At 55.7% G+C, this 18,195-nt stretch overlaps 1 protein-coding gene across 11 annotated transcripts in view; it reads right to left on the reverse strand.

Moving 5' to 3' along the window:
- The window catches only part of FBLIM1 (filamin binding LIM protein 1), a 31,407-nt gene extending 21,178 nt beyond the window's left edge, over positions 1–10,229 (reverse strand). Inside the window, exons 1-5 of one of the 11 annotated variants that reach the window (XM_077973498.1) lie at positions 9,769–9,989; positions 8,147–8,335; positions 1,327–1,381; positions 1,189–1,215; positions 641–910 (exon numbers count right to left, since the gene is read on the reverse strand). In XM_077973498.1, the coding sequence (XP_077829624.1) occupies positions 641–890 (250 nt within the window). In that variant the 5' untranslated portion in view covers positions 891–910; positions 1,189–1,215; positions 1,327–1,381; positions 8,147–8,335; positions 9,769–9,989. Of the gene's footprint in view, positions 1–640; positions 911–1,162; positions 1,216–1,326; positions 1,382–3,096; positions 3,277–5,054; positions 5,173–7,608; positions 7,749–8,146; positions 8,336–9,768; positions 9,990–10,123 lie in introns of those variants that run through there. The other 10 variants (XM_077973484.1, XM_077973474.1, XM_077973500.1 and 7 more) reach the window with 10 other exon arrangements.
- Between the last annotated feature and the right edge of the window lie 7,966 nt (positions 10,230–18,195).

Raw genomic sequence — 18,195 nt, forward strand, 5'->3', positions numbered from 1 at the left:
CAGGCATCGTGGTGCGTGCCTGTAATCCCAGCTACTCAGGAGGCTGAGGCTGAGGCAGGAGAATGGCTTGAACCTGGGAGGTAGAAGTTGCAGTGAGCTGAGATTGCACCACTGCACTCCAGCCTGGTGACCGAGTGAGACTCTGTTTCAAAACAAACAAAAAAGCTGCCCCTCCTCACCCCTCCACCATGCTTCACTCCATGAGAGCGCATGTGTCTGCCCAACATCAGACATCGTATCTTCATTATGTGTGCTCCCTACACTGGGATGGAAGCTTCGTGCAGGCTCAAAACCTTATGTCTCAGCACTTTCCGTGTGACATGGACAAGGCTAAACACTCTACATGCGTATTAACTCATTTAATCCTCATAACCACATTCCGAGGGAGGTACTATCTTTATCCCTGTTTTACAGATTAGGAAACTGAGGCACGAGAGGTTAAGTGGCCCGCCAACATCACCCAGCTGAGAAATGGAGAAGCCAGGGTTCACACCCAGGCAACTGGGTTCCAGAATCTGCCTGGCACTTAGTAGGCACTGAATGAACGAACAAATGAATGAATGAATGATGCTGGAGCCCGCCCCTTCCTCCCCACCTCTGCCTCTGACCTGGTCTTCCCCAAAGTCCCTTCTGCTCTTACCTCCATTGGAAAGCTGCAGAGGTGCAGCTGGCACTGTGGTTGCAGCCTTGCCAGGGGGTGTCCAGGGGCTGGGCCTCCTCGCCAAGCCAGCCTCGGGTGTCTTCACTGGGGCAGGAGGCGCCCAGGGGCGGCCACGCCGGGCCTCACAAACCGCCTGCCTCACTTCCTCCGCCACAGCCACATCGCGGCGCGGGGGTGCCAGGGTGATAAAGACAGACGATGCCACCCTCTTCTCAGGCTTTGAGGCCATGGCTTCAGCTCCTGGTGTGGCTAGGGACAGAGTGGGGCATGGCACGGGATTGCCACCTGGACACACAGACACCCTTCCCCGAGAGGCAGAGAGCCTCCCTCCTCCCAAAAAGACAGGTCAGCCACCCTACCCCCCCAACAACTCAGTCGAGCACCCAGCCCAGCCAGAGAGGGGGTGGGGGTGTCCTGCTGGGGAAGACAGGGCCCACCAGGGGACTTGGCCACGGGGTGAGACCCGGAAGTCCTGACTGCCCCTCGCCCGAACCTGCACACCTAGGGAAGCAAAGGGCGGCCCTCACCAATGATCACTTTTCCTCGTCTAACACCTGTGAGAAAGGAACAGCTCCTTCAGCTCCCAGCCCCAGCAGGGCTGACTTCTGTTCCCAGCCTGGAGTCCCGCCTGCCTGCTGGGCCACACCCCAAGTGACCTCCCTCACCTGGGATCAGATTCTCCTGGAAGGGCTGAAGTCCTGGAGGTTCAGGCTAGCTCCACTTTGGAAGGGAAAGAGAACAGATCAGGATCTGTCAGGGCGTCAGGGCTGGGCTCCAGTGGCGGAGTGGGCGGGGGCAGTGAGAGCTGCCCTGAGCACATTATCCTCATTAACTCATAAACACAAGGTGGCTGTGGGGCAAGCACTATCACCACCTACCTAACACATCAAGCAATTGAGACTCAGAGAGAAGTCACCTGTCCAGGGTCACACAATGGTGAGGTAGCATTGGAACCCAGAGCCCAGGCTCTGGGCCACTTTGCTCTGCTTTGCCCTTTCCCAGCCCTGCACACGAGCCAGCACCCTCCTTGCTTGCTTTCTAGTACTGGAATCTCTCACTCCACCCAATCTCCAAAACCCGGGTCCTGGTTCAGGCCTGGGCAGTGGGCAGGGGGCAAGGGCAGAGATGGGGAGGTTCCATGGCCTCTGGTCTCACCTCCTAACCCTGATCTTTCTAGAGCATCAGTCTCTTTTTCCTTTACTCAAAAGCCTTCCATGGGCTGGGCATGGTGGCTCACAGCTGTAATCCCAGCATTTTGGGAGGCTGAGGCAGGTGGATCACTTGAGGTCAGGAGTTCGAGACCACCCTGACCAACATGGTGAACCCACCTCTACTAAAAATACAAAAATTAGCCATGCGTGATGGTGGGCACCTGTAATCCCAGCTACTTGAGAGGGTGAGGCTTGCTTGAACCTGGGAGGCCGAGGTTGCGGTGAGCCGAGATTGCAACACTGCACTCCAGCCTGGGCAACAGAGCGAGACCCTGTCTTAGAAAAAAAAAAAAAAAAATGCCGGGCGCGGTGGCTCACGCCTGTAATCCCAGCACTTTGGGAGGCCGAGGCGGGCGGATCACAAGGTCAGGAGATCGAGACCACGGTGAAACCCCGTCTCTACTAAAAATACAAAAAAAAATGAGCCGGGCGCAGTGGCGGGCGCCTGTAGTCCCAGCTACTCGGGAGGCTGGGGCAGGAGAATGGCGTGAACCCAGGAGGCAGAGCTTGCAGTGAGCCAGGATCGCGCCACTGCACTCCAGCTTGGGCGACAGAGCAAGACTCCGTCTCAAAAAAAAAAAAAAAAAAAGAAAAAAAAAAAAAGGTGGGAAGTGGTGGCTCATACCTGTAATCCCAGCACTTTGGGAGGCTGAGGCAGGTGGATCACCTGAGATCTAGAGTTCGAGACCAGCCTGGCCAACATGGTTAAACCCCATCTCTACTAAAAATACAAAAATCAGCCGGGTGTACTGGCGGGCGCCTGTAATCCCAGCTATTTGGGAGGCTGAGGCAGGAGAATCACTTGAACCCGTGGGGGTGGAGGCTGCAGTGAGCTGAAATGGCACCATTGCACTCGAGCCTGGGCAACAAGAGCGAAACTCTGTCCGAAAAAAAAAAAAAAAAAAAATGCATGGCTCTCCACCACCTCAGGATGAAGTCCAACTGCGGCGGCCTCAGCCTCTTTGAGCCCCTGGACCACTTGCCCTTCCTATGTCCTCTCTCTTGCCTTGCAGTGTTTCTCCTCTGGTTTTCCTCTCCTGCCCCCATAGGGTGAATTTCAGCTTTCTCTTAGAGGCCCAGCTCAAACATCACCTCGTCCACAAGGCGCCCCCTGATTCCTGGCCCTCTCCAAGGGCGGTTTCCTGCTGCCAAGGGTGGAAGAAAGTGATGACAGCCCCAGGGCAGGACAGGCTGGCTCACAAGCTCACTATCAAGGCGTCTGACCTTCAGCGGTGTCTGCATTCTTTGTGTGTCTAGAGGATAGCTCAGAGTGCAGGCATCAAAGCACAGATCCAGCTGGGTCGGTGGCTCACACCTGTGATCATAGCACTTTGGGAGGTGGGCGATCACTTGAGGTCAGGAGTTTAAGACCATCCTGGCCAACACGGTGAAACACTGTCTCTACTAAAAATACAAAAATTTGGCCAGGTGTGGTGGCTCATGCCTGTAATCCCAGCATTTTGGGAGGGCAAGGTGGATGGATCACGAGGTAAGGAGTTCAAGACCACCCTGGCCAAGATGGTGAAACCCTGTCTCTACTAAAAATACAAACATTAGCTGGGCATGGTGGCGGGCGCCTGTAATTTCAGCTACTCGGGAGGCTGAGTCAGAGAATTGCTCAAACCCGGGGGGCAGAGGTTGCAGTGAGCCGAGATTGCACCACTGCACTCCAGCCTTGGCCACTGAGCAAGACTCTGTCTCAAAAAAAAAAAAAAAAAAAAAGAACAAAGCTTAGAAGCGGCCCCAGAGGTTTTTTTTTTTTTTGGAGTAGGGAATAAGGAGTAGGAAGGAGGACTGTGGGGGTGGCCCCCCTGAGCTGCACATTCACTGCCCCAAGGCTGCAGCCTCTAGCTGGTCTGGGTGGCTGGCTGGATCCCTGCCTCCTTCCTTCCTTTGGACAGGAAATGACTTTCCCTCCCTTTGTTCCCACTTTTCTCCACTTATCTAATTGGATCTGTGATTCACTCTGTGGGCCGGGGGTGGGGGTGGAGGGGGAATTAGCCACGTGTGGTGGCATGCACCTGTAGTCCCAGCTACTTAGGAGGCTGAGGCAGGAGAATCAGTTGAATCCTGGGAGGTGGAGGTTGCAGTGAGCTGAGATTGAGCCACTGCACTCCAGCCTGGGTGACAGTGTGAGACTCTCTTTCAAAAAAAAAAAAAAAAAAAAAAATCAGAGAGCATGGTGGCACCCTGATACCCTGATGTCAGGAAAAGGACATTATTTCTCATCTCTCAGGTAGTTCCTGCTGACAGGAGCCTCTCTGGCCAAGGCTGAGGTGGGGCCACAGGTGGGAAAGCTGGGCGTCCAGTGAGCCCACCAGATCTCACCAGGCACCCAATGCCTGTACCCAGGGCTAAACATGTCTCCTTTTCTATCTTACTCTTCAGGTTTCCCTGCTTATCTCAAAGTGCACTGGCCACTTTGGGTTCTCAGCCAGTGATGGGTGATAATAAAAACAGTAACACGTGCTCCTAAATTCCTGTTAAGTTGGTTTATGTGTTTGGCTAAAATATATAGCTCAGTCTGATAATAAAATATCTATTCTGAGTAAGAAACCAATATATTAGGAAAGAGCTTCAAAACTTATTTAAAAGTACTTCTCTTTTGCTTCCGGGTTTGGAAATGATGTCTGGAAGTATGTATGTTTACGCTGGCTGTCTCAAGCTTTAGTTTTATACTTTGTTATAAGTTTAAGAATCTATTTTTGTCAGCCAGGCACGGTGGCTCATGCCTGTAATTCCAGCACTTTGGGAGGCTGAAGCAGGCGCATCATGAGGTCAGGAGATCGAGACCATCCTTGCAAACACGGTGAAACCCCGTCTCTACTAAAAAATACAAAAAAAAATTAGCCAGGCTTGATGGCAGGTGCCTGTAGTCCCAGCTACTTGGGAGGCTGAGGCAGGAGAGTGGCATGAACCCGAGCTTGCAGTGAGCCGAGTTCGTGCCACTGCACTCCAGCCTGAGCAACAGAGCGAGACTCCCTCTCAAAAAAAAAAAAAAAAAAAAAAAAAAAAAAAAGAATCGGCCTGGGGCGGTGGCTCAAGCCTGTAATCCCAGCACTTTGGGAGGCTGAGACGGGTGGATCACGAGGTCAGGAGATCGAGACCATCCTGGCTAACATGGTGAAACCCCGTCTCTACTAAGAAATACAAAAAAACTAGCTGGGCAAGGTGGGGGGTACCTGTAGTCCCAGCTACTTGGGAGGCTGAGGCAGGAGAATGGTGTAAACCCGGGAGGCGAAGCTTGCAGTGAGCTGAGATCCGGCCACTGCACTCCAGCCTGGGCAACACAGCGAGACTCTGTCTCAAAAAAAAAAAAAAAGAATCTATTTATGTATTTTTGTTAACAATGTTCAGAGTGCGTGCATGTGAGATTTAAAGAAATACCAAACAACTCACTGATAAGGCACTTATCTCGTGCCAGGCCCTGTGCCAAGTGCTATATGTGCCTCAAAACTCACCAGCCTCTCAATCTAGCTGCAAGAAAGGCCCATCCTGCCCCCACTTCGTAGATGGACCCTATGAGGTTCCAAGAGGTTAAGTGACTTTCCCAGGCCATCCATGGCACTCAGAATTCTAATGGAACATCATCCAAAAGTCCCCAGACACACTTTTCCTTCCTTGGGTGGCACAAGGTCGCCCAAGTTCCCAGGCCTGTTCTCACTCTAGAGTGGCCCAATCCAGACCAGAAATCTTGTGGTCGGCAAGTTCCAGGCTAGTCCCTAGGGGCTGCTGTGGGCCTTCGGGATGGCCCTCCGCCTCCTCCCACCCAGCCCTGACCCTTCCTCCACTCCTCCAGGAAGTCGGATCTGCCTGGTTTCTCGGAAAATGTCCAGCACTGAGGCCAGATGTTCACAGCTGGGCAGCCCCCATACCTCCCAAGAAGTGACTGTAGGGACCTCAGGCCCCAGGGGGACTAAGCTGGGGAGTTTCAAAGCCCTGTCAATCCCATCAGGAAAGGGAGCCCCGGCTTCCCCCCGGTCCCACTGCCCCCCATTCAGCTGGGAGCAGGCTGTAAGTTCCCCAGGGCAGTGTCCCAGTCAGTCGCGCCCAGGGGACCCTCCGCCCCCACTCTTCCTCCCCCAGAGAGCGAATCACAGATCCAGTTAGATAAGTGGAGAAAAGTGGGAACAAAGGGAGGGAAAGTCATTTCCTGTCCAAAGGAAGGAAGGAGGCAGGGATCCAGCCTGCCACCCAGCCCAGCTAGAGGCTGCAGCCTAGGGGCAGAGGATGTGCAGCTCAGGGGGGCCACCCCCACAGTCCTCCTTCCTACTCCTTATTCCCTACTCGAGAAAGAAAGAAAAAAAAAAAACCTCTGTAGCCACCTCTAAGTTTTGTTCTTTTTTTTTTTTTTTGAGACAGAGTCTTGCTCAGTGGCCAAGGCTGGAGTGCAGTGGTGCAATCTCGGCTCACTGAAACCTCCGCCTCCCAGGTTCAAGCGATTCTCCTGCTTCAGCCTCCGAGTAGCTGGGATTACAGGTGTGTGCCACCACACCCGGCTAACTTTTGTATTTTTAGTAGAGACCGGGTTTCACCATGTTGGCCGGAATGGTCTCCAACTCCTGACCTCAGGTTATCTGCCCGCCTCGGCTTCCCAAAGTGCTGGGATTACAGGCGTGAGCCACCGCGTCCGGCCAGCTTTGTTCTTTAATGACTGGATAAAGCAGTGTACCTTTGAGCACGGAATTAAACTTAGGCAGTGGCGGCGGGGACAGTACCCCAACCCCTCCCACCTTGCAGCTTAGGGGAGGGATTCCCTCAACCTCTCTCCCACCCCAGGGAAACAGAGGAGGTAGAGAGCTGGGTTCACACGGGGCCCCACTTCTTTCCTGCGGGGTGACCCCGAACAGGTCACCGAAACTCTCTGGTCTCGTTTTTTTCATAAAGTGAGAATGAGTGTGTCCCTAGGGCGCTGAGAGTATATATAAAGAAAGAAGACTCAGGGTCTAGGCCCTTGGAAGGGGCAAAGAGAAGGACAGCTGGTTAGGCAGCGGCTGAGCGGGAGAAGCAGCCCGGGGGCTGGGCTCGGCTGGGGGTGCCTCCAGGACCCGGACAGAGCCTACACCGTCATTAAGAGCAGGAATCTGGGCGCGGCCCCAGCCTCTCCCCGGGGTCCTCTGGCTTGGGCGGGAGGTGAGGGGTAGGGAGGGCGCCAAGATCGCCCCAGGGCACACACCTAGGGATCGGCCATCTCCACACCTTCTCAGCCCCCGACAGGCGCGTGAGGCCCAAAGAGGAGCAGCCCCGGGGCCCGTCCCTCCCCTTGCCTGACCCTGGTTGGGAAAAGGGGCCCAGAGCTCCCCGGGGCTCCGGAAACGCGGGACCCTCCGCAGGCAGCCGAGCAGGGCGGCCGCCGGGGTCACAGCGGGGCGCCGCCGGGGCTTTAATTGGATCCATGTGCGGGACTCCGGCCCTTTGTGCGGGAGCTTCCGCCCAGCGCGCCCGGTCCCCGGCTCCCGCTCCCGCTCCCGGGCTGGGACTTGGCCCTCCGCCACCCTCACTGAGCCCTCGCTCCGAACCTGCCGACCCCCCGACTCCGCGGACAGAGACCAAGAGACTGGGACGCAAAGGGCGTGATGACCGCACCCCCCACCCACAGGCCCCTCCAGGGGCGCCGCGCCAGGGGTCCCGGCTGGGGACAGAGCAGGCTCCGGCCGAGCGCTGCCCGCGCTGTCACCTGTGTGCACCGGGGGCAGGGACGGAGGGACGCGATCCCCACCCACCCGGCCGGCTTACCTGGGCCGCCAGCGTCCCGGCGGCTCCGATCCGACGCCCGCGACAGCGGAGCCCGGAGCCGCGGGGCCTCCCGCCCCCTCCGCCCGTCCGCCCTCCCCGCCCCCTCGGCTCCCTCCGCCCCGCCGCCCCGCGCCGCGTTACCATAAAAGGTGAGGCTCGCGGGGAGGGGGCGAGGGATTCCCGCCCCGCGGAAGCGGCCCCTACCTGCCCCCCAACCTGCCCGGCCGCGCCTCGCGCCGCCCCCTCCCCCTCCCCCTCCCCCTCCCCCTCCCCCTCCCCCTCCTTTTGTTCCCTGGACCACATCTCCCCTCCCACTTGGCACAGGCCCGGGGGTGGGGATGGGGGGATGGGGAGTGGGGATGGGGGATAGGGTGTGGGGATGGGGGGGTAGGGGGGATGGGGAGTGGGCGTGGGAGGATGGGAGTGGGGGTGGGGTTCCTTCTCTCCCCGTTGCCCACCCCGTCGTATCCTTTATGGACCCCAAGTGGTCCCTGTCCTTCCCCTTCCGTCACTCTCCTGCGTTGGCGACCCCACCTACCCTGTCCGGCGGAGGTGAGCGCTTACACCCTGGTTTGGCTCTGGGATCCGCTGGGGTCCTGCATCAAACCGACCAGGGTTCTGCGGCCGTTCACTAAGCGTGAGACCTGGAGCAGTCAGGCCACCTCCTGAGCCTCAGTATCTTCATCTGTAAAGTGGAGGTAGCCACTGCCTACCTCTCCAGGTTGTCCTGAGGATAAAAGATGACAGTCACAGCCAGGACTGTGATTAATAGTGGTTAATATATGCTGGGTTGGGGGCTTTTTCCGGGAGTGTCCCTGGGGGTGGGGGTCTCAGAGACCCCCAGTGGAGCAGGTCACTTTGTTCTGCTCTCCTGGGCCGTAAGCCCTCTGCAGGTGGGTCCTGGTGTACCCGGGGACAGGAGCTCTGGAAGGCAGGGCCCGGCTGGTCCTGTGGCTGAACCCCTCCCTCCCCCTCCCAGCTGAAGCAGATAGGACAGGAGCCGGAGGGGAGGCAGAGCCTGGACTCTGGGGCCTGGGATGGGGCCGGGATGGACTGCCAGGGTCCCTAGAGGCCTCAGGAACATTGTGGGGAAAGGAATCTGGGTCTGATTCACAGGCAAACAGATTGTTCTTTTGATTAAAGCCACAGTGACTGAGGCGCCATCTGTGGGGTGGCCAGGCAGGATCTGGCCCTCTCCTGCAACCCCTCAGCTAGTCACCCCTCCAGGGTGGCTCTGGGACTGGCTCTGGGGCTGTTTCTGAGGCAGGCTGGTTTATGAGGGTCGGAGGAGGCTGCTTCCGCCCTCACCCACTGATCATTGCCCCTCCCATCCCTCTTGTTGCCCCTTTTCCCGTCTGATCCTCGAAGCCAGGCTGCAGTAACAGCAGCAGTAACTGCAGCAGTCCCAGCAGCTGCTATTGACAGGGGCTTTCTAGGTGCGGGGACCCATCCTCATCCCCATCCTCATCCCACAAGAGCCCTGGGCGCCAGGGCTGGTGATTCCTGTTCACAGTCAAGGACACTGAGGCCCAGAGAGGCTCAAGGCCACACTAGGGGCAAATGACAGAGCCAGATTCAAACCAGAGCCACTGTGTCCCTGGGCACACAGCTCTGCTAGTCTCAGGAACAGGCACCACTGCCACCCTTTACAGATTCGGAAGCCGGGGCTTGGAGGTGATGAGAGTTCTGCGCAGCAGGGCGAGGCTGGAACTCAAGGCTGAGTCCCTGCTCGGCTCATTCCTGGCTTGGCAGTGATATCCTGCCCCCGCACCCCCCACAAAACCTCAGCTTTGCAGCACTCTTTGGAGGAGACTTCCCCATACCCTCCACCGGGAGGGAAACACTGAATGCCAGAGACAGGAAGGACGCGAAGGAGGAAGGTGCGATCTGGGGCTTTTCAGGCGCTTTTGGCTGTAGAACCCCTTTACAAGTGCTTAGTGACCCGAAAGTTTATTGAAGAGATAAAAGTAGAGCTGCCTGCCCTCACCTCCATGACATCCCCTGAACCACCTGTTGCACCCCCAGGTGGGATAGTGAGGCAACGAAGGGTTGATTTGGGGCCTTGTTCAAGGTCACGCTGACTTAATCTAGGACCCAGGCTTCCCACATCTGCTCTGGGACAGTCCAAGGGGAATGAGGAGTTCAACCGCCTCTGCTTACCTGCCTCCAGCACCCCAGGCCGCCTGTTCCACCGCCACCACTGCTCCCGGCTGGAGGGGTTCGACCTGGCCCGCAGCAGCCCGGGTGTCGATGTCACCGATCGGCAGGTGCCAAACTTCCTGCAACAGAAACCCAGGAAGTGCCCTGGACGAGAACACACGCCCTTTGTCTGCCAGCGCAGAGGCTCTGCTGCCCTCCACCCTCCCTGCCAGGCTCCCGAGGGCTTTCTTCTCCCTCATATGGCCCCAGCAGGCAAAGGGCTCAATCTTCTATAAGGATGGTGGCAGCTGAGACCCTGAGTGGCAGGGAAGGGGTGGCAGAGAGGTTTGAGGGCTTGCCGGGGCGGGGGTGGTACCTCCACAGTGGAGAGCTTTGACTGAGCGGACACTGGCCGGGCACCCACTGTGTGCAATGCATGAGTCAAGGAGACGACAGGATCAAATCAGACATGATCAGTCCTTGTCCCCACAGACCTTACAGGGAGGTTGGGTGGAGCAAACCATAAAGTAAATTAGCATCATCATAACCAATCGTAAAATGTGCTATGAAGGAATGGACAAGGGTCTGAGACAAAAGGGGGTGGGTGGGGGTGAAGTGGGGATGGGAAAACGTCTGTGAGGAGGTGAGGGTTAAGTTGAGATGGGGAGGAGCCAGTGTGAGAATAGGGACGAATATTCCCAGGGAAAGGGGGCAGAGGGGAAAACTTGGGCTTTCTTTTTTTTTTTTTTTTTTTTTTTTTTTTTTGTTGTTGTTGTTGAGACAGAGTCTCGCTTTGTCGCCCAGACTGGAGTGCAGTGGCCGGATCTCAGCTCACTGCAAGCTCTGTCTCCCGAGTTCACGCCATTCTCCTGCCTCAGCCTCCCGAGTAGCTGGGACTACAGACGCCCGCCACCTCGCCCGGCTAGGTTTTTGTATTTTTTAGTAGAGACGGGGTTTCACCGTGTTAGCCAGGATGGTCTCGATCTCCTGACCTTGTGATCCGCCCGTCTCGGCCTCCCAAAGTGCTGGGATTACAGGCTTGAGCCACCGCGCCCGGCCACTTGGGCTTTCAAGGTCAGACATCAGCTTGGCAGACAGCCTCGGAAGCCCCTTGGGCCTCCCAGCTTCTTCCTCCATCCCCCATCCTCCACCCTACCTGCTTAGAGTCAGGTCAGTCCAATGCGTATTTCCTGGGTGCTGCTGTGTGTGGGGCCCTGTGCTAGGCAGGGCAGGGAGAGGAGCAGCATAGAGAAAAGGGAGCTCCCCCACGGTGGCTGGGTCAGATGGGGACACAGATAAAGCTGTGAGTAACATCAGTGTCTGGAAGCGATTCCAGCTCTGCCATTTGCCAACCTTCGGCAAATCACGTCTTTCTGGGCCTCAGTTTCTTCTTGCAAAAGAGGGGTTGCAAACCCAGGTTTGTCCCTTGTGGCTTCATAGCGATAATCTGGTGGGGTAAATGTGGGTAAAAATACCTGGTGCTCCGTAGGTGTTCAAAGATGAATTCCTTTGCTCTCCCCACCACATAAAGGATAGAAGTTTTAGTAAGAGGGACAAAGTGCTGAAGGGAAGGGAAGGACGTGACTTTGTCCTGCCAGAGAATCCAAGGAACATCCATGGCTCCTGATAGCCCAGCACTGCTTTCCCTGATTCTGATAACCAGTCAGTTTCTGTTTGGGGAACCTCTGTTCCACTCTCAGTGCCTGGGGTTAAGATGGGACTCCTACATCCCCTGGCTCTGCAGATGTATGTATACATGACCCACGTCTAGCCAGTCATGGTGGCTGTTAGTTCTAAAATAAGCTCCCTGGGCTTGTTGACTGGCAGAATACAAGCTTGACACCACTTTTGCCCCTCACTTGGACCACCACAGAGGACAGCAGAGCAAAGAGATAGAGAAAGAAAGATAACTGATTTCATCACTTAAGCTGCTGGATCCAGCCATGCCTGCAAGTCCTACTACCAGACCTCCAGAGTCAATGCATTTTTTTCCCCTTACTTTTTATTTTTTATTCTTTTGAGACAGAGTCTTGCTTTGTCATCCAGACTGGAGTACAACTATGGGCTCCCTTACTTTTTCTTTTCTTTTCTTTTCTTTTTTTTTTTTGAGACAGAGTCTTGCTCTGTCACTCAGGCTGGAGTGCAGTGGCATGATTTCCTGCCTCAGCCTCCCCAGCAGCTGGGACTACAGGCGCACGCCACCATGCCTGGCTAATTTTTTTGTATTTTTTTTTTAGTAGAGATGGGGTTTCACCGTGTTAGCCAGGATGGTCTCGATCTCCTGACCTTGTGATCCGCCCACCTCGGCCTCCCAAAGTGCTGGGATTACAGGCATGAGCCACCGTGCCTGGCCCTTACTTTTTCTTAAACCAGTTAAAATTGTGTTTCTCCAGTTATTTGTTGCGCTTTTTCTCCTTGTTCTAAATAAATAGTCATGAGGCTGGGTGCAGTGGCTCACGCCTATAATCACAGCACTTTGGGAGGCCAAGGCAGGCAGATCGTTTGAGGTCAGGAGTTTGAAACCAGCCTGGCCAACATGTCAAAACCCTGTCTCTACTAGAAATACAAAAATTAGCCAGGCATGGTGGCAGGCGCCTGTAATCCCAGGTACTCAGGAGGCTGAGGCAGGAGAATTGCTTGAACCTGGGAGGCAGAGGTTGCAGTGAGCTGAGATCGCACCGCTGCACTCCAGCCTGGGTGACAAGAGCCAAACTCTGTCTCAAAAAACAAAAATTAGCTCAGCGTGGTGGCAGGCACCTGTAATCCCCGCTACTCGGGAGGCTGAGGCAGGAGAATTGCTTGAACCCTGGAAGTGGAAGTTGCAGTGAGCCGAGATCGTGCCACTACACTCCAGCCTAGACAACGCGAGACTCCGCCAAAAAAGAAAAAAGGAAAAAAAGTCAAGTGGGAATTGACCAGGCCACAGCTAGAGCCACATGGTGTCCACTCTCAGGCTCCAATCCTGTGTCCAAACTGCCTCACCCAGGCAGATCCCAGCTTCCCAAGACCTGGCTGTGACAATATTGTCTGGGTGTTAATCCCCCTCAGGTTTAGGGGCCTGAACTGGCTCTGACCAGGCGTGCTGGTTCCCACGGCCAGGCCGTCCACTCAGCAAATCAGCACAGGCTCCAGGGTGAGGAGGGTGAGAAGTGTGGGAGAGGCCAAGGAGGGGCCTGAGGCTCGGCGGACTGAGGGGGCCCCTCTTCGCCCTAGGACTTGCCAGTCAGGGCCCCTCTGCCCCTTATTTGGGAGGGTCTCTGAGCCAGCCCGAAACCCTCACTGATCCCGGCCCCCTCTTGAGCCCCCATCCCACTGGGATCCTCCGCTCCCAGCAGCATCTATCCCACCATCCGCCCTTGCTGATCTATCTCCACACCCTCAAGCCCTGAGCCTTCTCCTTACTAAAGCACAACGTGGCCTGGAACCTGCCATTGCCCCTGTGGGTCTCCCCCTCTTCTCTCTTAGCCAGAGGTGGGCTTATTGTGAAGTTAATAAAACTTATGCTCATGGCCTTACTTCCATGGCCCCTGTGAAGGCTGGGAGTTGCTCGGAGTTACAGAGTGTTCTAGACAAGGAGGGAAGCCAGTTTCACTCAGGAAGCATGTCCATGAAGCACGCCTAGCAAACTGTCCAGGGAGACATCAGAAGAAGGACCCAAATCTCCAAGTCTGCAGTCATTTGTTGTGCTTTTTTTCCTTGTTCTAAATAGTCACTTTTGGCCAGGCACAGTGGCTCAAGCCTGTAATCCCAGCATTTTGGGAGGCTAAGGTGGGCGGATCACCTGACGTCAGAAGTTCGAGACCATCCTGGCCAACATGGTGAAGCCCTGTCTCTACTAAAAATACAAAAATTAGCCAGTCGTGGTGGTGTGCACCTGTAATCCCAGGTACTCAGTAGGCTGAGGCAGGATAATCGCTTGAACTCAGGAGGCGGAGGTTGCAGTGAGCTGAGATCGTGCCATTGCACTCCAGCCTGGGCGACATAGTGAGGCTCTGTTCTCCCCCCCACCCAAAAAAAATAGTCACTTTCATACGAATTCCGAATTCTGTATTATTTTTCCTAAAGGGAGTCCTTAAAATTGGATCTGCCTTGCTGTTTTTATTTTATTTTGTTTTGAGATGGGATCTTGCTCTATCACCCAGGCTGGAGTGCAATGGTGTGATTATGGTTCACTGCAGCCTCCACCTCCTGGACCCAAGTGATCCTCCCACCTCAGCCTCCTGAGCAGCTGAGAGTACAGGCACATGCCAGTATGCCCAGCTCTTTTATTTATTTATTTATTTATTTATTTTTTGAGATGGAGTCTCGCTCTGTCACCTAGGCTGGAGTGCAGTGGCGCAAGCTCCGCCTCCCGGGTTCACGCCATTCTCCTGCCTCAGCCTCCTGAGTAGCTGGGATTACAGGCACCCACCACCACACCCAGCTAGTTTTTTGTATTTTTAGTAGAGATGGGGTTTCACCATGTTAGCCAGGATGGTCTCAAACTCCTGACCTCGTGATCTACCTGCCTCAACCTCCCAAAGTGTAATGTTTTTTATTATTTGTAGAGATGAGGTCTCACTATGTTGCCCAGACTGGCCTTGAACTCCTGGGCTCACGAAATCCTCCTGTCTTGGCCTCCCAAAGTGTTGGGATTACAGGCGTGAGCCACTACACCTGGCCCATATGCCTCACTCTTATTCTTTACAATCCCCTCTTCTCACAGTAGCCAGAACACCTCACTAAAGCAGCATCTAACACCCTTCTGTGCATAGCCCTCTGTGGCTCCCCATTGCTCTCCGGGACAACGCCAAGCCCCTCACCCTGGCCCTGTGTGATCCCACCCCAACCCACCCCTGAGACAGCATCTCCCACCACTGTACCCCTCACCCGCTCTGCTGCAGCGGCACTCACCCCTCCTCAGTCCCTCAGGCAACTCTGAAGCCTTGAAACCTGCCAGGGCTTCAATACCACCCCCTTGGCCTGGGAATGCCTGTCTTCTCACCTGGGTTACTCCAAATGCTTCCAAACTATTCTGAAAACAGCCACGAGAGGACTCCTCTCAAGATGTACATCAGCTTCTGTCATGTCCTCGTGCGAAACCCTCCACTGGCTCCCCTCAGGGCAACGCAATCCAAAGCCTTGCCCAGCGCTCCAGGCCCTGCCGCTCCACCCTCTCGGGCTCTGTCACCCAGGCTGGAGTGCAGTGGTGCGATCTGGGCTCACTGCAACCTTCGCTCCTGGGTTCAAGCAATTCTCTGCCTCAGCCTCCCAAGTAGCTGGGATTACAGGCACCCGCCACCACGCCTGGCTAATTTTGGTATCTTTAGTAGAGACGGGGTTTCACCATCTTGGCCAGGCTGGTCTTGAATTCCTGACCTTGTGATCCACCCACCTCAGCCTCCCAAAGTGCTGGGATTACAGGCGTGTGCCACTGTGCCCTGCTCTACCACCTTCCTAAATCCCCTGGCCTGTTCCTGCCACAAGGCCCTAGCTGAGCTGGGAAGTTCTTCCCTCCGCTGTTTGCTTGGTTGTCCCCTGACTCTGTTCAGGTCTCTGCTCCAATGCCCCCTCCTCACAGGAGCCCTCCGTGGACGGCAGCTTCTGAGATGTCCCCAGGATCCCCACCTCCTGGGATCCATGCCCTCCCCTCGGGTGGGTGGGACCTGGGGACCTCTCCTCAGCGATAGATTGTGACCAAAACAATAGGATGTCACTTTCAGCATTGAGACAAAAAGAGCGCAGCAGCGTGAGCTTGCTTCTCCTCCACCCCTGTCCCTGGCCGGCTCTGAGGAAAGCCAGCTGCCACCCTGTAGGGCTGCCCTGCAGGAGGCCCAAGTGGCAAGGAAGAAGGGAGGCCCTGGGCCTTAAGATGACTCCACAGCCTCGGTGACACCTTGACAGCAGCCCTGAGACATAGGACCTGGCTCAGCAGCACCCAGATCCCTGACCCACAGAAAGAGCAAGACTATCGATGTCTGTTGTTTTAAACTCTTCAAGTTTGGGGGTAATTTGTGACGCAGCTGTAGATAACAAATACACCTTCTCACTCCTGCCCGCCCCACCCACCCCCCGTCGTCACTCTGTCCCCTGACCCGGCTTTAATTTTGTTTGTTTGTTTTGAGACAGAGTCTCACTCTGATGTCCGGCTGAAGTGCAGTGGCATGATCCCAGTTCACTACAACTTCCGCCTCCCGGGTTCAAGCGATTCTCCTGCCTCAGCCTCCCGAGTAGCTGGAATAACAGGTATGCGCCACCACACCCAGCTAATTTTGTATTTTTAGTAGATCCGGTGTTTCTCCATGTTGGTCAGGCTGGTCTCGAACTCCTGGCCTCAGGCGATCCACCTGCCTCAGCCTCCCGAAATGCTGGGATTACAGGCTTGAGCCACCACACCCAGCCTCCGGCTTTACTTTTCTTTTTTTTTTTTTTTTTTTTTTCTTTTTTTTTTTGAGACGGAGTCTCGCTCTGTCACCCAGGCTGGAGTGTGGTGGCCGGATCTCAGCTCACTGCAAGCTCCGCCTCCCGGGTTCACGCCATTCTCCTGCCTCAGCCTCCCGAGTAGCTGGGACTACAGGCGCCCGCCACCTCGCCCGGCTAGTTATTTTTTGTATTTTTTAGTAGAGACGGGGTTTCACCGTGTTAGCCAGGATGGTCTCGATCTCCTGACCTCGTGATCCACCCATCTCGGCCTCCCAAAGTGCTGGGATTACAGGCTTGAGCCACCGCACCCGGCCTACTTTTCTTTGCACATTTTGTGGAGGGGAACCTCCCTTACTCCTCCCAGCATGCCCAATGCCAGCCTAATGCCTGGCTCCACGCAGCTACTCAGTGATGACTTCCTGAATGAATGAATGGGTGAAGAAATGCAAGGCCTCAGAAAGAAAATGCCAGAGCTCAGAAAAGCCAGAAGTAGGGGGCTCAGGGCGGGGAGGCCAGCTTACCCCAATCCCAGCCGCCCAGGGGTCACTACCCACTTTACGCAGGGCCTAGGGACACTGGTCCCCAACCTCTTCAGCACGATGTTGCCCTGACCCTAGGAGCTTGGTCCTGGAGGTCAGAGCCCAGGGGTCAGGCTCTTAGGGTCCCCATGAGGTACTGGTCCCAGCCTCATGCTTTGCCCAGACCACACAATTTGAATTGTCCTATGCCTGCTGGACTTCAGGCCTATTTTTCTCCATTTGGTGTGGAGATTTGCTAAATGCCTCATTTAGAGTAAGCTCATTTTATGCCCTTGTCAGTATTTTCACGAAAATACTTCGATAAGAAAAGAATGCTATTCCAGCCCACGTGTCCTGATTTTTGTTTGGAAAACAATCCCTGTGCCCATAAAAAGGAAAGGACTGCTGAGTCCAGTCCCCTCCTGGTCCTGTCCCTAATGGGGCCCAGGCTGTGCCAGCGATCGAGAGGCTGAAGCACATTCCAGCAAAAACACTGGCCCCTGCTTGGAACCCAGAGCCCAGTCTGGGTCCGGCGAGGGCTGGCCCTGTGCCCACCTAGCTGAGCCATTTCCTCCCAGACTGGGGTACATTTCCTGCCCGGAGGGAACAGAACGCATTCCCAGGCCGGGTGGACTGGGTCCTGTATTGGGGGAGGGGATTCCAGAGGCATTTCCCCGACCCCAGCGACCACACCGTGGGATGAGAGGCCTGTCCTGGTGGTAGGGCTAGGAGCACGGTTCAAAGGGTGGGCTAGAGCTGTCCAAGGGGTGGCCATTCTTGGGGGAATGAGCTGAAACCACCCGGCCCAGCCTGGGGTGCAGCCTGCCCTGTATCCCAGGCGCGCTGAGCGTAGAGCGTTAAGGATCCTTGGGTCACCCCTGCCTGTCCCAAGCAGCAGTCTTCGGGTGAATGTGGTGCCTTTGTCGAGAGGGAGGGACCCATCAGAGCCTGGAATCCTCAAGGTGCCCTCTCCAGGCCTCCCCTCCTCCCTAATGCCTTCCTGGCCACCGCCACACCTCTCAAACCTCCTCCAGAAAGACCACTGGCTGGGAGGCTCCTTTGCCCTGTGGGGCTTCCTCTAGGAAAGGGCCCTGAGGTGCAGCCCTGGATCCCCATAGAATCAAAGGGCCCTGGGGACTGGGGCTGGGCTCCCTTGCGCCAAGGTGGCTGCAGCCACATTCCAGAGCCTGCCAGTAATGGAGCCATATTTCTCATCTCTGTTAGTTTCCCTGGCCCCAGATTTTCAACAAAGAGAGGGTAGCAGGGAGCATTCAAAGCACTTGAGTCTGGGGGCCAGGCCACCTGGATTCAAATCCTAGCTTTGCTACTTAATGCCTGTGCACCCTTGAGCAAGTCACTTAACCTTGGTGAGCCTCAGTTTCTGACTCCGTAAAAAGGGATAACAGGGCCTGCCTCTTGGGGCTGCTGTCAAAAAGAAATGAAACAGGGAAAGTACCCGGCACATGGCAGTGGTCATTCTTCTGCCAGGCTCAGAGAGGGGCAGTGGCTTGTCCAAGATCACACAGAG

The sequence above is a fragment of the Macaca mulatta genome, chromosome 1 (genome assembly GCF_049350105.2).
Source record: "Macaca mulatta isolate MMU2019108-1 chromosome 1, T2T-MMU8v2.0, whole genome shotgun sequence".
NCBI classification, from domain to species: Eukaryota; Metazoa; Chordata; class Mammalia; order Primates; family Cercopithecidae; genus Macaca; species Macaca mulatta.